This window comes from Anolis carolinensis, chromosome 6 (genome assembly GCF_035594765.1).
Source record: "Anolis carolinensis isolate JA03-04 chromosome 6, rAnoCar3.1.pri, whole genome shotgun sequence".
Taxonomy (NCBI): domain Eukaryota; kingdom Metazoa; phylum Chordata; class Lepidosauria; order Squamata; family Dactyloidae; genus Anolis; species Anolis carolinensis.
The window spans coordinates 52,408,369-52,428,850 of record NC_085846.1 but is presented as its reverse complement, the minus strand read 5'-3'; the positions used below and the strand labels follow the sequence as shown (position 1 = coordinate 52,428,850).

The window sequence follows — 20,482 nt, the reverse complement described above, 5'->3', positions numbered from 1 at the left end:
GAAGGCTAATTACTATTTTTAAACAAACATTATTATGTTTTTAAGGATTTCTGAATAATTGAGTATGGTAAATAATTAGGTATGTCTCCCTCACATAAGCTCACATATGGCTAAGGCATCACTGGGATGTCACAGCTGTCTCTTATGACAAGAGTCACTACCAGCATTTGCAGAGAAATCTATGAAACTTAAGTTGATTCTTCAGAAAATCTGGTAGTAAAAGATGTTACTTTTATTAATTAGCTGAGTGTCTTAATTTGCAGACCTATACACACAGGGCCAAAATATATGTCATGCTTTCCACAAAATAGAATGGTCAGATTAGTTTGGAAATAAAACCCACATATACATAATATATTTTCAGTGAACACAGGGAAGTCATACTAGGTTCTACCTAAAAATCATACACAACACCACCACTATTTTCCCCTTCAAGGTGCTATTTACTACAAATAGCATTATTAAGAATTAATGGAAATTGGTGTGTATTTTCAGCAAGAAATCACATATTTAAGATGTATATCTTTAACTTCTGACTGGGGAGTCAGGGTGAGCTATGTTGTACCCCACTTTGAGCTGAAAGGAAAAGCAGGTAATAAATACAAAATAACATTAACAACAACAATAGTTGTTGACATTATTATTATTATTAATGTTGTGGTGATGATTGCTTCTGAATGCGCTCCACAACAGAGACAGCATTTAGTGCCAAATCTGCCAGCTAGAGAGACTTCTTCTTGGAAAAAGTTAGAAATAGAAATAATTCACACAAGCCCCAAAAGACCCTGCTCCTTATGACTGCCTGGAACCACAGTGGCCAGGTACAACAAGCAGAACAGGCCACTGAACCAACAATTGCTTTAAAATTGAAGTCAAGCTGATTACAGCATGAACTTTAAAACCAAAATATCTAAACAAGGTAGTGGTTATTGCTGGGAGAAAAAGAGACTAATATACCTAAGAAAAAAATAAGAATATTTTTCTGTCCATGAGAAAATTTAAAAATTGTTCAAAAATTGGACCAAATAGCAGCTAAATATCATATTACATCATTTCAGGTGCACTGAAATGTATTGCTGAGACCCACCAGGCAACCCCCCCCCCAAAAAAAACCCCCCAGCTTTTGTGGTTCCTGGCAGTCTTCTCACAAGGAACAGAGGCTTTTGGGACTTGTGTGAATTATTTCTATTTCTAAGCTTTTCCAGGAAGAATTTTCTCCAGCTGGCAGATTTGGCACTAAAAGCTGTCTCTGTCGTGGAGAATATTAAGAGACAACCACCACCACTACCACCACCATCCCGCCCTGCTTGCAATTGCCCACTATGACCTACAGTCCTATGTACATGATAACTAGTATATGCAGTCCTCGAGTTACAAACATCAAACTTACAAATGATTCACAGTAAATAACAGGGGTGAGAGAACAGGAAGTGAGAGAAATCTACCCCTTGGAAGGGAAATTCACTCTTAAAGAGTTATCATGGGGGAAAGGTGTCTCCACTGAAGCTTTCTCACCAATCCTTGTTTCCTTAACAAGCTAAATTTTTCAAACTCCAGTTATTGCAAGGACAGAAAGTGTGACAAAATCTTCTGAACAGGGGCACAGACAGCAAAACAAACACCACAGGGGTGTTAAACTTTCTCTGTGCTATCCAAAACTAATGCTGTATGTATGTGTGTGTGTGTTTCTATATATATATATATATATATATATATATATATATAGTAGAGTCTCACTTATCCAAGCTAAACGGGCCGGCAAAAGCTTGGATAAGCGAATATCTTGGATAATAAGGAGGGATTAAGGAAAAGCCTATTAATCATCAAATTAGGTTATGATTTTACAAATTAAGCACTAAAACATCATGTTATACAACAAATTTGACAGAAAAAGTAGTTCAATACACAGTAATGTTATGTTGTAATTACTGTATTTACAAATTTAGCACCAAAATATCACAATATATTGAAAACATTGACTACAAAAATGGCTTGGATAATCCAGAAACTTGGATAAGCGAGGCTTGGATAAATGAGACTCTACTGTATATATATGGCTGGAATTACACTTAACAAGTAGAAAAATTAAAAGTGCAATAGACTCTCACGGAACCAACATAGAAAGCAACCTGGATGACGATTTCTGGATTGGTGCTGTTTTACATGTTTTAATTGGGTTTAATTTGTATTTTATATGTTTATTGATTTAATGGCCATTGTGCTATGTATTTTTTTATTTTTATATGATTGTGGTATTGAATATTTGCCAAAATTGGAAGTCAGTCCCCCTCTGGGTGAGATAGAAATAAAGTAGAAATAAAGTAAGTAAATAAATAATGTACCTGTTCTAACTTACAAACAAATTCAACTTATGAACAAACCTTCAGAACTTCTCTTGTTCGTAACCTGAGGATTGCCTGTAGTTCTTTCATACTACAAAATCATAATATTGTACTATGACATTTTAACTGCCACATATGTACTCTGTGCAATCCTGGGACTTGTAGTTTTGTGGGATACTAGGGATTTCTGGTTAAAATTCTGCATACCTTTTCTAATTCGAATTCCAAAATGTAATAGGACATTGCCATGGCGATTAAAGGGAAATATAATAGTTCAAGATAAGTGTGAATAGTGTCACTCCCCCAAACTGACAAGAATCCTCACAAAGTGTATTGCTTTTGGAGCAAGGACGGAGAACTATGTTTTATAGCAATACTTCTTAAACTGTGGGTCCCAACCACAATTTTTCATACAACAAGGTGATTCCCCTGCCAGTGGGCTTCTATAATTGACTGGTGGCAATCTAGATATAGAAAAATGTACTGTTCACTTGTAGGACCAAGTTAACAACATACCCACTGGACTAAATGACACCAAATTTGGCCACAATACACCAACACATCCAAGGTATGACCAGCACCGTAAAAAACCAGACATGGGCCACCTTCAATAGCACTGAATAGCCCTGCAGCATCACAACCTGCCTGACTCTTGCCAAGGGGAATCCTTTGTTTGCCAACTGCAATAGCATAGAACAGCCATGCAGCATCAAAGCCTGGTTGCTTCCTACCTAGGCGATTCCTCTGTTGGCCAGGTTGAATAGCACTGAATACCTTTCGACAGAAGCATTGGCAACGGTAATCCATGCAACAGTCACCACTAGATTGGATTATTGTAATGCTTTATACGCCGGCCTTCTGAAGATAAAAACCCAGAAGATCAGAATGGTCCAAAATGCAGCGGCCAGGCTGCTAGCGGGATCATCTATAAGATCCTATATTACACCGATTCTGAAACAACTGCATTGGCTACCAATAGCACATCGGATCTCTTACAAGATACTGGTCCTGACATTTAGAGCTTGAAATGGCCAAGGACCATTATATCTTAGGGACCGCCTCATTCTTTTTTTCCATCAGTGGTCACCTCGATCCTCCCAGGAAAATCTCCTATACGTACTGGGTCCTAGGGAGGTACACCTGGAAGCTACAAGGCGTAGAGCCTTTTTGACCTATGCTCCAATTCTGTGGAACTCATTGCCTCCATATATTAGAGCAATGTCGGAGTCGCGACCTTTTGTAAAAGTGCTCAAGACTTGGCTGTTTGGTTGTGCATTTAAGTAAATCAGATCTAATTTGCCAAATAGTCACTGCTGAATGTTTTTATGTTGAATGTTTTTATATTGTAGAATGATATTTTAAATTCTAAGTCGCTCAGAGCACTCTGGTGGAGAGCGACTAATTAAGAAATAAAGTGAAGTGAAGTGAATACCTTTGCACCATCAAAGCCTGGCTGCTTCCTACCTAAGGCAATCCTTTGTTGGCCACCTTAAATAGCACTGAAAAGAACATATTAAATACCAGAACTTTCTCATTACTTTATTTTCCATATCACCAGAGTGGGCCACAGCAATGGGTGGTCGGGTACAGCGAGTGGCCTATAAACAGCATTGTGTGAGTGTATCTAGATGCTGTCTCATTCTCTAATAGCTAATGTTGCTGAAAGAGATGGACTAGATTATTTTAAAAACATCAGTGGGCATGCTGGGGCTTCATGTGTTGCTAATGTCCCTAATCTAGTAAATTCATACGGTATAATTATGACAAGATACTTTCTGTTGGACAACACATAATCTAACTGCCTGGTAAATATGCACAATTACTCGGAATTAAGCCTCACAAAACTCCAGGAGGCATCTTGTTAAATAGAGGTAGCTAAGGGTTGCTGCCTACTAATGTTGCAAGGGCTTACATTACACTTGCTCTCATAAAGTGCTCTGATAAACCAATCTTGCAACAGATCATCTTTCTTTGTTTTTAATCACACTGAAAATCCTACTTTGCTGCACTCTCAATTTTGTCTAGCTATTGGAAATCCAATAAATGACTACTGGAAATAGGTTTTTGGCTCCGTCCTGAAATATTGTAAAAATCCTGAAGGGAAGAATTCGTACCAGGTATTGATTTTTTCATGAAAGGAGGAAATAGCTCCAAGCCTCTCATGACTTATATATGTCCAAAGATTCCACACTGCTTATTCAAATCATACATATCTCCAACAGCAAAAAGAGGTCAGCTCCCAGTATTGATGATAAAAGGCTAAACCTTGTTGTTTTTTTTTTACAATAAATATAACAGAATACTTTGTGGATGACCTTTCCTAAACACATAGTTCCTAAATTAGAAATACAACATTGATTTGAGACAGTGTATTATAAACCTAACAAGAAAACACTTATGTGAGCCATTTCCTAACTCATTCATATAAGTCCATAAAGTACCCACTGATATTACAAAACATGTTCAATACGCATTATCAGTTCACTAGCTAGGAAATTTATCCCTTCAGCCAAGAGGTGGAGAGTCATGTGACTAAATTAATAATTTCTCTATGTTAACATTAGTTTAACATACACATCTCAAGAATGTGGAGAAAGGTGCAAGCCTAGCAATCTCTATGAAATGCTCACTTCTTCTTTTATTGTAAGGTTTTGCATGAAGAAGCTTTCATCCACACGGGACCTTTCTGCCCTCCACTGTAATACAGCCCAGCTATCACCTCAGGTAGAACTTGATCAAATACTCAAACTAAACTTGATACATTTATGTCACTAATGGAAATTGCTATGTAGAAAGCTGCAATGCAGGAGGTACATTAAGAGAGAAAGCAAAAAAGCATTTAACATTATTATTACCTCTACTCCACAGATGATGAAAATGATCTTTGTTCAAAGGCTGGTTGAGAATCAGAAGGCAAATCTTCAGGTTTCCTGAAAAAAAGGAGATAAAGGTAACTCACTTTCACTTCTTGGTATTCTGTTGTTATCTCTGTCCATGGTCCAAGCCTATAAATGGTGCTTTATTGTATAGATTTTGGAGTGAACAAACAATTTGTCACACTTTATATAATTACAAGAGAGATTTTTTCCTTCTTCTTTTGGATATCTTTTACCAGTCTGCTAACATCTACTTTAAAATAGGAATATGTTATTTTCATGGAACATGTCTAAGATCAGTAAACATATTTGGACTATACAGTAGAGTCTCACTTATCCAAGCCTCACTTATCCAAGCCTCTGGATTATCCAAGCCATTTTTGTAGTCAATGTTTTCGTATATCGTGATATTTTGGTGCTAAATTCGTAAATACAGTAATTACAACATAACATTACTGCGTATTGGACTACTTTTTCTGTCAAATTTGTTGTATAACATGATGTTTTGGTGTTTGATTTGTAAAATCATAACCTAATTTCATGTTTAATAGGCTTTTCCTTAATCCCTCCTTACTATCCAAGATATTCGCTTATCCAAGCTTCTGCCGGCCCATTTAGCTTGGATAAGTGAGATTCTACTGTAATAGTAAGTGCTCTCAAATATTTGAATTTACAGATGTATTGAACTTAGCAAGTCTCAACTATGGAAAATTCAGATTAAAAGTCTTAAACAGTTAAAGCTCATTGAGTGGCCTTGGGGAGTATCTGTTTACTTCCCTCAGCTTGTCGAAAGGTTGGTTTGGGACAAAAACACTGCTCTTGATTTTTTGGATGAAACTGAAGTAGATAAATGTACATAAACAGGCATTTCACCTTGCACCAATTCAATGGTCTGTAGTCCAAGCTAAAGCAGACATTCGGTACTTTCTCACTCAAAACAAACCACAGCTGGGTAATATTATGCTGAAATTTCACAACACTCAGAAAAAAACGGGAAATGCATTACAGTAAGTTAGGGTAATGGCGCTCCATGCACTCATGCCAGCCACGTCATTTAGCCAAAAAAGGTGTGCTTTGATTTCATGGTAATTACCCTAAGGTTTGGTGATCTAACATTTTTTACTTTTAAAGAAGGAATTCTAAGCACACTGCAACTGTAGTGCATACCCTTTTGTAACAAATTACAAAGAGTGTACTTTTTGCAACTGTGCATTACATTCAGCAGCAAAGCTTCTTTTTTTGGTTTCAGGATTTTGAAAATTGAGGTGCGCATTAGATTCAATGGTGGATTAAATCCAAATAAATACAGTATATGCTTTCATTCCATTTTAGAAAAAGCATATTACAAGTACATGCAAATACATATTAAACAACTACTCCACAAATACTGCTATATAAATAAAAATAATAAAACACACAATAAAAATAACCAAAGACCTAACCACAATTAGAAGGGAAAACAGGGGAAAACATGTTACCCCGTTCCCTCCAGTCTTCCTTCATCTTGTGGGATGGCCAGCCACCCCATGTCCTTACCCGCCTTTCCCACACTTTCTCCCTTCATGAATTCATTTGGGGTCCAATAGATGGGCTTCTGCCTCTGTTTCCATGTATTGCAGAAATTGAGACTCATAAAATTTCCACCAAAAGTGCCTTGATGTTGTGGGACATCTGTGGGGTTCTGTTTCCTAAGTACATGGAAACAGAGCCTGAAGCCTGTGGGATAAAGCCCTAAAAAAGCACTAACAAAACTAATCTACCACCCACCACTATACAAAGATACATAAACGTTGACCCTACAACCCCAAAAATTCTTAAATTTCTCTTTTATATCAGACTCAACTGCTTTTCTTCTGAGTAAAAATAATTCCATATATATCAGTCTTCAATTCTGCAAGCATATCTTTCCTTCTTTCTTCTTTATATAAATCAAAAACAACTCCCAAACTTAAAAAATTGTCTAATGACTTCTCCCTAATTAAATTTGATAATATGTCCATTTCTGCCATTTGAAAGATATTCAAAATCCATTCCTTTTTGTGGGAAGAATGGTAAGTTTCCATTTAATAAATCATTCTACGTTTTACACCTTTAAATAATTCATTAGATATTTCCAACAGAAAAAAATACCCTGACTTGAATACCTGGGCCGAGCTGTGGCGCAGCTGGTTAGTAGCCAGCTGCAATAAATTATTACTGACTGAGAGGTCATGAGTTCGAACGGGTCGGATTGAGCACCTGACCACTAAACAGCCTAGCTTGTTGTTAATCCAAGCAACCGAAAAACAGTTGCCTCTGTCAAGTAGGAAATTTAGGTACCGCTTTATGCGGGGAAGCTAATTTAACTAATTTACAACATCATAAAAAAATCCAGCAGCGTGCAGAAGAATGAGGAAGTACTCCATCAAGGACTCGATGCCACAGTGGATGATGAGGCAGCAGCTCCCCCTGCCTGTATGTCGTATGTTTTAATAGCATTGAATGTTTGCCTTGTATATGTATTTTGTGATCCGCCCTGAGTTCCTTTCGAGTGAAGGTCAAAATATAAATACTGTAAATAAATAAATGAATAAATAGTCTGAATTGCACTCTGGATGATCTTCCAGTATCTCTTAGTCCACCACATATGATAAAGGACTCTTGTGCTTCTCACGTGTCCAACATACATTTTTGAGCCCTGCTATATATCTAAGACTCTTTTGTTGGAGTCACATACCACCTATACATCACTTAAGAGCTCAATATGTTGAATGCACTATAACACACCTGTTACAGGAAAGTAAGAGAATAAAAATAAGATGGATACTTTATATTTCAGCCTCATATTCTACTGCCAAAGTAAATGCAACACTATCCCTTAATAGTGATCTGTGTAATGGGACTTTGCTTTTCCTAATTATCCTAGGCATTTGTGCAAAAAGTTCTCTTGGCTCTTTAGTGCCTCGGGGCATCATTTTAGTCTACATTCCAATACTAGCTATTTCTAAGATATAGTCCCTATTTTCGATTTCATGTCTCTAACAAATCACTTTCTCTAATTTATTCACCCTGATTCCAAGAGAGGAGATTTGGGGGATTAAATAATATGCCAGTGTGTTCCAGGCATCCTCCTTCCCTCAGAACTCCAGAAACAAAACTACTTATGGACAAGTAAGAATGGGGTTGAGGGAAGAGGAAACATCCTTCCAATCCAATCCTGTATCTAGGGCACATGTACTAACATGCAGTGAATTCTAATGTAGACTTAATTCTTCTGTATTTCCATGTAAGTGGTACACAGTACTACAGACTAGGTCACCATGTAAGTTACAGCTTGCTAATTTAGCTACTTAGATTCAGTTCTATTTTTTTTCTACTCACTAGCACCCAAACACCTTTTTCTTTAAAATCAAGTCAGAAAAGTCCACAAATACGATAAATGCACAGTCGACTCCTTTTAGCAATGTGCAAACAGGAACAGGGAATCCTTGGTGTGTAACTACTTTAACAAGAACATAACATTATTGGTATCCTATGCTGAAGAGCATATAGTAAAGATATACTAATTGGACCCTCAGCCAAACGTTGGAAAATTATATTTTGCTTGAGGTTCAAAATCCCCACTCTGTCATGATATTCAAATGGCAATTTGTCTGAGCCTAATCTAACTTGCAGTTTTGCTCTCATGAACAAATGTACTAAGCATTTTGGATAAAAGTGCAATAAACACAATGAATTGAGTTTATTCAGTAGATTGCAGCTTCTTAAATTGTGGGTCGTGACCCAAAATGGGATCCCATTAGCTCAATGTTTTCTGAATGTCCCTTAGTGGTAGTTTTAGACATGTACATACATGTGTTGTGCAGTGTTTACAGTGGACTCTTCAGAAGGTGCTTCAGCTCTACTTCATAAAAAGGAAAATCAGATGGATTAGCAAGCCTTACAAATGCTATTTATTATAGTAAATGATTGATTTTATGCCTATTTTATATACCTATATACCTAGGGTCACATAAACATTTCTCAGGCCAATGAGGTACCAAGTGGAAAAGTTTAAGAAGCCCTATGTAGATAACTGTTTGGGTTATATATGTACAGCAGATTTTAAAAGCAGAGGCGGGAAAGGGTACTGGAATGTATCATCAAGTGTTCTCCTATTCAAAGTTCAGTTTTCAACTCAAGATCAATTGAAGTGCATTATTACATTTTTGGTTGAGTTGGGGAAACTGCTTTCTTTGTTAAATGGAATAAAGAACTATCATCTGGAATGATGCGTCCAGCTTTTATTGCCTACATTGGAAAATTGACTTCAAGCTGAGATAGGTGCAAAGAAAAAGCACAGAAGATTGACAAAAGAAGGTGGTGGATATTGATGAAATACAGATTGAATATCCCTTATCTGGAAAGCTGAAATACTCAAAAATCTGAAATTGTCCACATGTTTTCTCATGTTTCAATGTATACATTTCATATACAAAACTGTTTAAAATATTGTATACAATTACCCTTAGGCTATGTGCAAGAAGTGTATATCAGACATAAATAAATATAGTACAGTAGAGTCTCACTTATCCAAGCCTCGCTTATCCAAGCTTCTGGATAATCCAAGCCATTTTGGTAGTCAATGTTTTCAATATATCGTGATATTTTGGTGTTAAATTCGTAAATACAGTAATGACAACATAACATTACTGCGTATTGAACTACAGTAGAGTCTCACTTATCCAAGCCTCGCTTATCCAAGCCTCTGGATTATCCAAGCCATTTTTGTAGTCAATGTTTTCAATATATCATGATATTTTGGTGCTAAATATGTAAATACAGTAATTACAACATAACATTACTGCGTATTGAACTACTTTTTCTGTCAAATGTGTTGTATAACATGATGTTTTGGTGCTTAATTTGTAAAATCATAACCTAATTTGATGTTTAATAGGCTTTTCCTTAACCCCTCTTTATTATCCAAGATATTTGCTTATCCAAGCTTCTGCCGGCCCGTTTAACTTGGATAAGTGAGACTCTATTGTATTTAGACTTGGGGCCCATATTCAAGATACCTTCATGCAAATACGGATATTCCAAAATCTGGGGGGTAAAAAACAAATCCCAAACACTTCTGGTACTAAGCGTTTTGGATAAGAGATATTCAACCTGTAGTATTCTATGGAACCAGAGGTAAAGATTTACCCTACTGTTTCCCAGACAACTCCACCCTCCTTTCTTTTTCTGCATGTATAATATGACATTAGCTTCAATGTCAATGCTAACCATTATTACTTTTAAGCAAGAGGAGAAAGTGATTTCATCAACTATAATTAAAGAAACAAATGCTTGGGATTTATCTGGGTGCAGACATAGCATTACATAATACTGTATTTCAGTGTATAATAATTGCCACTGCATATAACTTGCGCCCCCATTTTGGGTTTTGCAAAATTGGTATTTTTGATGTTGTGCAGAATAGATATGGGTAATGTTATATCAACACTGGACACATTTTCAAGAAGGTTAATGCAGCAACAGATCAGGAGGTTAAATCACACCAAAGACTTGCATCTTCTGCAACTCAAGACACTTACAATTTGCAGTTGGAGATCTATCAAAAAAGCCCAAACACAGAAATAATAAATTCCTTTTGAGTCACACAAAGTAACACAGAGACAGCTTATAAAACTTTAGGTAGGTGGAATTCTTCTTATATTTCTGACCTCAACAATTGCTGAGGCATACAGGGGGGAGTTACTCTCTGAGGAAATGTCCTAACAGTTTTAAGTATATTTTTCCTGCAATTTTATTATGTGCTTCCCTTGCAGCTTTTGCAGACTGAGCAGATCTAGCCATCTGCAGTAGAAAGAAGAAATAATAAATTTGAAACAAAGTTAACACAGATATGATTAAAATCTGGATTTTTGTTTTTAGCTTTGGTGAAGGCACAGTTTTATTTTAAAAAAAAACCAATTTTTTTAAACAATTACAATTAAAAATCACAAAATAAAGTAGTAAAAACCATTAAATTGTACTATTCTTCACTGCTACTCTGTCATAAACAGCCCTGCTATTTAACTGTCCTCAGTATCTGCAGTACCCTTCTCTAGCACCACATTTCAGATGAGCTGATTTTCTTTCTAGCAATTTCCTTAAGAATCTTCTTCCTAATTTGTATCATGAAGTGAGGGTCACTGTATTTTGAACCAGACATGCCCATGCCTTTTTAAAGCATTCAGCCCTAGCTCCAGACCCAGCCACTCAGGAAAAAGGCTGGCAGAGCCTGGGGGTGCGAAGGGAAAGTGAAAGGACGAGGCTCACTGGAGCCTCACTCAGATATTCAAGCCCAGACTGCAAGAAGTGATCCACCTTCAGCATCCTCTCATCACAGCTAAAACAGCAGCATTGCCTCCTCCTCTTAGTCTCCTGTGGTCTCCAGGACACAAGACTCTGATGGGAGAGAAATGATCTCCAACTGGAAACATGCTCTCTTGCAACTAGGTTCCTGCTGTGTTTGAAATGTAGAGGACGTGCTTGGCAGAGGGTGAGGCACCAACCTAGGAAGCATTCAGACCTTGCAGGTCACATAAAATGACATTTGACTTTGATGTGTGTGGTTTAGGGATTGATTGCCTGTTTAGCACCCTCCTGAGAAATATAGCTTTATCTGAGTGGAAGCTGTCTGTGAAGGTGGAAGATAACTGCAAATTTCTGCAATGACATCCTCTGGTGGACGGATAACCAGTGTTTCATAACTATGCATGCCCTGATCCATTTGCTCTGGATTGAAATGCCTAAAGAGTGGTATTATTAATACCTTCAAGGTAGTATGGGGAAATTTTGTGTAGTGGATTGAGCGAGATATAAAGGAGTCCTCACAGCCATGAGAGAGAGAAAGCATTCATGTCTTTGAGAGCATCCAAGCTGCTTTGAGTCTCCTTGTGTAGATAAAAAGTGGGGTATAAATCATCATCATCATCATCATCATCATCACAGCCAAATGTTATTGCGATCACCTGGAAGACCTCCAGATGCAGGCTCCACTCCCCCTGGTTTAATGTTGGTCCAATTCAACCAGACTACTTGAGTATTCAGATATCTTGTAGATGTTCTACATCAAGCTAGCAGTAACTCACAGATCTCTTTAACTAAGAGTTATGACCTTGTTCGTCCTTCACAATTCAGGTGGGCATTGGTAGAGATGTTACTTGTCCCATTCTGCCCTGCACTATTTGAGGACTCCAGTGCACTCCCCAGCCCCTGATGCTGGCATCTGTGACTGAGCTTTGTGAGATCCCAGGGGCTTTCTACTAGAGATGGCTGGACAGCCACCATCTAAAAAAAATTGGACTGAAGGAGAGATCTTGGTGTCCTGATATCTCCTTGTGGCTTTTTGATGAGGAGGGAGACATCACTACAGAAGCCTAGCATGGAAGTGAGCCCAAGGTGGGCTCTCTATTGTGGGATTCATCTGTCCCTGAAAGTAGGCCAATAGAGATATGCTCAAGATGGTTATATCTTGACTTTGGAAATGAAAGATGAGATTATATGGACTCTATCTTGTTGAAATGACACTATCTGGAACCTATTTTTAATCAAGGCCTTGAGGCACATGATCTCCAGCAAAAGGTTGAAGAAACCTTTCTTGAACAGATGGCTATTTTGTAGGCCCTACTGCAGAGAGGTTGAGCAAAACAGTAGATTATCCAAATATCGATAAATGTGCAATCGTGCTCTCCTCCAGTAGGCAACCAGGGTCACAATGATTTCGGTGAACATCCTGGCATTGATAACAGTCCAAAGGGAAAGTCTAATGCTGGAAGTAATACTTCCCATATGCAAAATGCAGGAACTGTCAATGCAGCTGATGGAGGAAAGGTTGCTGTAACCATGTAACCAGCAAACTTGTTTTCTGCTGCCCTGGAGACTGGGACACAGAACAATGGCTTCAAACTACAGGAAAGGAGATTCCACCTGAACATCATGTGAGGGCTATTCGGCAGTGGAACTCTCTCCCCTGGACTGTGATAGAGGCTCCTTCTTTGGAGGCTTTTAAGCAGAGGCTGGATGGCCATCTGTCGGGGGTGCTTTGAATGCGATTTCCTGCTTCTTGGCAGGGGGTTGGACTGGATGGCCCATGAGGTCTCTTCCAACTCTACTATTCTATGATTCTATGATTCTATGTTTCTTCGAGTGGTTCTCTGTGAATTCACAGAAGTGAAGATTAATGCACCTGCGCAGGCTCGAACTGAAACTCTTTCAAGCTGAATCTTTTGAATTTTGGTAGTAACCACGCCCCTCTGCCCGCAGGGCATAAAAGGCAGCCCTGGGCACACACTCCCTGGTTCCTACGCCACAAAGGTGATGAGAAAGGGAGAGGTTTGCTAGAGGGAAGGATGGGTGGGATTGTGTGAATTCACAGAGTACCACTAGAAGAAACATGGTTACAGGTAAGCAACCTGTCCTTTTTTCTTAGTGTACTCTGTGAATGCACACTAGTGGAGACTAGCAAGCTAAAGTGCAGGCTGGTGGTACATAGCAAACCCAACCACAAGTTCAGTGTCCAAACATGGTTTATTAAGACACATTTGAAAAAACAATTAGTGCAAATTAAGAGGCCCACATTAGTGCCCAAGTGCAACATATATAGGTGTCAGGGGGTAGGGCCAGGGTACTGTGGCCACCCAGTACCTAGTGAGGAGGTAGTGTGCATTAAAACTTGTGAGTGTCCCAACAATGGAGGGTGTGAGCCAGGTCGTAAAGAAGTTACAAGATGCATGACCCCTGGGAGGCACACCTTTATGAAGGTAGAACTGATAAAGAGGAATAGAGGCTTGTTCCCTTTTTCATCTTTGTGTTGTTGTTTCTTTTAACAATAAACAATAAACACATTTGAACTTTGAATTTAGAGTCTCTGTCTTTTCTTTGGGAGGAAAGAAAGGGGAGAATGTGTTCAGGCAAGGCAGGGGGAGAGGACCGATCTGCCAAAGGCAGAGTCTCTGTGAGTCCTAGAGTCTGTTCTGTAATGTCAAGGGATGGCGGCAAGCGAGCTATTATGAAAGTTTTGCAGCAGGAAAAAAGGAACTGGAGAGCGTGTGCCCAGGGCTGCCTTTTATGCCCTGCGGGGAGGGGGGCAGGGTTACCGCCAAAATTCAAAATATTCAGCTTGGAAGAGTTTTCGTTGAAGCCTGCGCAGGTGCAGTTATCTCCACTAGTGTGCATTCACAGAGTAAACGAAGAAAAACTAGAAAGTGAAGTCATGCTTTCTGTAGGTACAAAGAAGACTAGCACCCTGGCTGCAGAGCCTCTAAGAGGTGCTTCAGCATTTTAATGCAGAAGCACTACTTCCCGATGAGATAGTTCAACCTCCTGAGGTTTAAGAAGTCTTTTCAGGTGCTTTTCTCCTTGGTGCAAGAAAGAAGATGAAGTAGAAACATCTGTGCCTTTTTGAGGGTAGCTTTTTTCCTATTGTATCTATTTTATCTGAAAGATGATTGATGACTTCCAATAGAAGGTGATATTTCTGTGGATTTTCTGCCTTCAAGGACCTGATGAAGGTATTGAGCAGTGTGTAGGAGAACTCTATCTGGCTATGATTGAGGCTAAGATAAATACTTTTGGGTAGATCACATAGCTTCTTGACAACTTTAGGGTTATAGTATTATTTAGAGCCTGGCTTGCTCAATTCCTTGCTTACCACATGCATAAATTTGCCTAGGAAAAAAGCTAGAAAGCTGGGAGGACTGTTCTGGAGAAAGTTCTCAATTCCTCTGAGGGAGATTTGGATCCCGAAAGGAACGTGACTCAGAGGGAGGGAGAAGACCAGAACACTAGCTACCTTCCTCAACAACACAGGAAAGCGCCTTCTGGAAGGATATGAGCACCCTGCCTATTCTTTTCAGAGTTCTTTTTACTTTGCCTCCAAGGTACATGTGTCATTTTATGTGGCCTTCCAGATGCTGGACTAACTCTTATATTCCTCATCACTCGACATCATGTCTAGAACTGATGGGAGTTGTGATACAGTAACATCCGGAAGGCTGCCATTTGTTCTGTTTCGTTAGGAGAGTGGGTTTTGGATTTATATTCAAGGTTTGTGGGTATGATGTCTGACATTAAAATTTCATTTCACCTTTCCCTGACCTCAGAGCCATAAGTGCTGTTGAGTTCCCATTATCCCCAATCTGCATGGCAGATCATCAAAAGCGATGGGATTTGTCATTAAATAACATCTGGGGAACCAAACTGGGTAAAAATTAAAGAGCATCAACCACTTTGTAAAAAGATTATAGTTGGCCCTCTGTATCCATGGATTCAATGGTCCTTTGAAGGCAACCATAAGGCACATGTGACCCTTGATCAAAATGAGTTTGAAACCCCTGATCCAAGGAGTCTATGCACAATGGCTCTTCTCATACTCCATGGCAGCATATTGATGCCTACTGTGTTTCTTGGGGGATCTCAAGCATGGATGCATCCACGTTTGCTGCCTCAAGCATGGATACTGAACTCTCGCTCTCTCTGCTGTTGTTTGGCCCCACTTAAGCCTCTTATTGCTTCTGTAGCCAGTATGATGGCTGCAAGCACTGGCAAAGGAAGGCTTCATTGCCTCCCTTATGACCTTGGTGCAGGAACTCAAACTGGAGTACAAATCGATTCTCAAAGTCACTGGCATGTGCTTCCTGGGCCTGACAAATGATCCCTCCTTCCAAAGTCAGTCCAATAAAGATTTGTTCCTGGGAACTTCTGATGAAGCCAACTTACCGTATATACTCGAGTATAAGCCGACCTGAATATAAGCTGAGGCACCTAATTTTACCACAAAAAACTGGGATAACTTATTGACCTGATTATAAGCCGAGGGTGGAAAATGAAGCAGCTACTAGTAAATTTCAAAATAAAAATAGATATCAATAAAATTACATTAATCGAGGTATCAGTAAGTTAAATAATGTATATATATGGATTGGATACAGATATACAGGTACGTGGAGATATATATATATATATATATATATATGATTTGCGAAGACCTGCAAACATATGAGGAGAAAATTCATATATAAAATTAATGTATATAGATAGATAGATACAGATATATAAGTACATAGGGATTGCAAATGCATGCAGGGGGTAAATGCCAATATATCTGTAGGAGAGTTTAAAAAATATTTCAGGGGAAAATGCTTTTATAAGATTAATGGATATTTTTTTTTCTTCCTGACTTGCAAGGGCATCTTTCCCTTTTCAAAACATTACCTTGGTTAAGAGTGAAGGAGGCTTTCGAAAACACACTGATTAGGGCAGGTAAGAGAGAAATATATCATACTAGCTGTGCCCGGCCACACATTGCTGTGGCGAAGTATGGTGGTATGGGAAATAAAGTATTAAGGAATTGGTGATAGTTAGGGTAAAGGGTAAAGGTTTTCCCCTGACATTAAGTCCAGTTGTGTATGACTATGGGGGTTGGGGCTCATCTCCATTTCTAAGCCGAAGAGCTGGTGTTGTCCATAGACTCCTCCAAGGTCATGTGGCATGACTGCATGGAGCGCCGTTACCTTCCTGCTGGAGCAGTACCTATTCATGTACTCTCATTTGCATGTTTTTGAACTTTAGGGTTGGCAGAAGCTGGGGCTAACAGTGGAGGCTCTCTCCGCTCCCCCAATTCAAACCTGCAACCTTTCGGTCCAGAAGTTCAGCAGCTCAGCGCTTTAACACGCTGCGCCATCAGGGGATATTATTTCATAAAGGTTGTGAATATACAATATTTCTGATTGGTTTTTTTTGTCTGTTGGAGTCAAGTATGAATGCTGCAATTAGGCAAAATGATTAGCATGTAATGGCCTTGCAGCTTTAAAGCCTGGCTGCTTCCTCCCTGAGTGAATTTTTTGTTGGGAGGTGTTAGCTGGCCCTGATTGTTTCCTGTGTGGAATTCCCCTGTTTTCAGAGTGTTGCTCTTTATTTAGTGTTGTGATTTTAGAGATTGTATTGTTCTATTTTATTATACCACAGTGATTTTTATATATTCTGATTTTAGTGTTTTTGAATAGTTAGAGCCAGATTTTATTCATTTTCACAGTTCAGAGCAACACAATAATAATAATAATAATAATAATAATAATAATAATAATAATAGTAATAATAATGACTTTGGTAATACACACTGCTTCTCTCCCTTCTCAGCTTCCTTTCTGGAAGAATACTTTATTGGGAGGTGTTAGCTGGCCCTGATTGTTTCCTTTCTGGAATTCCCGATTTCCCTGCTTTCAGAGTGTTGCTCTTTATTTACTGTCCTGGTTTTAGAGATTATATTGTTCTATATTCTACCACAGTAATTATTTCATATTATAGTAGAATCTCACTTATCTAACATTTGCTTATCCAATGTTGTGGATTATCCAACACAGTGTATCATTGTGATATTTTGGTGGTAAATTTGTAAATACAGTAATTACTACATAGCATTACTGCACATGGAACTACTTTTTCTGTCTAATTTGTTGTATAACATGATGTTTTGGTGCTTAATTTGTATAATGATTACCTAATTTGATGTTTAATCGGATTTTCCTGAATCCCTTCTTATTATCCAACATATTCACATATCCAATGTTCCGCCGGCCTGTTTATGTTGGATAAGTGAGACTGTACTGTATATTTATAATCTTATATTATCTGTTTAGAACTGGATTATAGGAGGCCCCTTGTACACAGCTGTATAAAATGCACACTGAAGTGGATTATATGGCAGTGTGGACTCAAGATAATCCAGTTCAAAGCCAATACATATCTTTGCATTATGCCTTTTAAGTGGTATAAATTAATATTTAGGAATTACATGGGCTACACAAGTTGTTTTATTATATGACAGTTTTCTTTACATTTATAATGGACCCACAGTGCACTGATCTATTTTACCTGTAGAAAATACTCAGGTATTCTAAATAATAAGGGCATAGTATTAAGAGATTTAATGTGCAGTTTCTTGCTGAAGAATAGAAGCAGTCTGGCATTCCTGCCAGGCAGAGAGGAGCAACTGCCTCTGGCAATAGAGGCAGCTCCAAAACTTATCCTCCTGAATCCCCTAGCAGATTTCTACTGAGTTGCCAAATCTATATGTATTCTGACATTTGCCCTTATCCTCAAAATTAGTAAACTGCCCTTGCATATAATGGAAAATGTTCTCACATTGCTAGTATTCATCTTGCATATTATCTCAGGAAGCAAAATGTCTTGAACCATTTGTTAACCTAAGAGATAAACAAGCATAAGGCATATACTATTCTTTACAAGAATTCAGGCAACCAGCCTGCACCAATAATCCAACACTGATAATCTCATAATCTGCTACAGGTAATACTGTTGTAGTCCTTTTCACGCTGAACACCAAGTTTTAACTCATGTATGTTGCAATATCACTTTGTTAATCTTATACAATGTTGTTGATACTGCATGCTTAGGTGAGAAAAATAGATGAAAAAACTATAGAGGGATATTGATAGTGAACAGGTCACCTGAGTTTCTGAAAGTCAACTTTAAAAAAAGTGAATTGAATTGAAGCAAATTAAAGGCACACAAACCTATACACTCACCAATTCAAAATATTTGTACTATTTAAATTCAAAACATGTTTTCCTGTTTTCTTTCAAAAATAACTGTATTGACTCTCAACAGGACTTGAATAATAGAATCAAAGGGCTGGAAGAGACCACATGGGCCATCCAGTTCAACCCCCTCTTCCAGTCACAAAGTTCTTCCTAATGTTCAAATGGAATCTCCTTTCCTGTAATTTGAACCCATTGCTCCAAATCCTAGTCTCCAGGGCAGCAGAAAACAAGCCTGCTCCCTCTTCCTCATGACATCCTTTCAGATATTTATACATGGCTATTGTGTCTCCTCTCAGCCGTCTCTTCTGCAAGCTAAACAAACCAAGCTCTTTAAGCCACTCCTCATAGGGCACGATCTCCAGACCTTTCATCATTTCAGTTGTGTACCTCTAGACACACTTATCAATATCCCTCTTGAATTCTGGTGCCCCAAATTGGACACAGTATTCCAGATCAGAACTGACCAAAGCAAAATAGAGGAGCACCATTACTTATTTTGAACTTCTAGGCACTATACTTATTTTGATGCTGCCCAAAATCCCATTGGCTTTTTTAGCTGTTGCATCACATTGTTGGCTAGAGAGTTCTCTGAGGACTGGAACTTAGAACAGTTCATAACCATCTGAGGTGAAGACTTCTCATACTGGTTTCTTTTAGCTCACAGATAATTAAATAGTTTATTTCAATTCACAATCCATTGCATCATATTTTTGCATTTATCACCAGGATGTATTACTTGCAGATATTCTAGTAAGGATTGGTGGCAGTTTTATGTAAGTTCAACACAAACTTGAAATAGAGATTCTGAAAGTTCCTTATGCCTCTGTGACTGGATATTTTATTTTCACAGATTCTAAAGAGGACACAGGCATTGCTGGATTCAGGGAGGGTCGATCCACCATAGATCAGTGTCTAGTACTGCAACATCTTGTGGAAAAATATTCCTCCTAAAGTATAGCCTCACTATATGCTGCTTTCATTGACTTTAACGCAGCTTTCTATTCCATCTCGCGAGTCAAACTCCGGGAGAATTTGGAGAGTTCTACAATCAATCATAGTCTATTATATCTAATACAACAACTTCACGAAAAGACCACACTCAAAGTAAGATGCAATTTACAGGGCCACCTCACTAAGGCTATTGAAACAGGCAAGGGTATCAAGCAAGTCTGCTTCTTGGCCCCTTTGCTGTTTAACTTTCATATAAACTCCATGGTAGACCAGGGTGGAAGTCAAAACATGGACTTCCACCCCCCAAAGCTGGCGGGAAGACACATTTCCGTCTTGCTTTATGCAGATGTTGCTGCTGTAATTTCAAGAATACCCACTGGGCTTAAAAGAGCTCTGAGAACATTAATACCATACTGTAACACAGACCATCTCCAACTTAATACAATAAAACGAAAACCATGGCTTTTGCTAAAAGGCCCAGGAGTTACTCTTGGAGCATAGACGGTCATAAAATTGAACAAGTCACATGCTTCAAATATCTAGGAGTGTCCCTTCAATCTAACTAACAGAAGCAGAAGAGCTCATGGAGATTAAGTAGCCAACACCACCAGAGGAGCTCAATTGCCATTCTTAAATATTAAGTCAAGAGGGGGCCACTTTATTCCAACTTATTAGGCATTAAGTTTAGTCATAAAGAAATTGAGCTTATATTGATAAATGTCTACATCCCGCCACTCAC

At 38.5% G+C, this 20,482-nt stretch overlaps 1 protein-coding gene across 4 annotated transcripts in view; it reads right to left on the bottom strand.

The window, feature by feature from the left end:
* tpk1 (thiamin pyrophosphokinase 1) overlaps nucleotides 1-20,482 on the bottom strand; it is a 379,442-nt gene that overhangs the window by 288,551 nt on the left and 70,409 nt on the right. For all 4 annotated transcript variants that reach the window (XM_062957472.1, XM_062957471.1, XM_062957473.1 and 1 more), the window contains exon 3: nucleotides 5,198-5,272. In XM_062957472.1, the coding sequence (XP_062813542.1) occupies nucleotides 5,198-5,272 (75 nt within the window). The remainder of the gene's footprint in view (nucleotides 1-5,197; nucleotides 5,273-20,482) is intronic.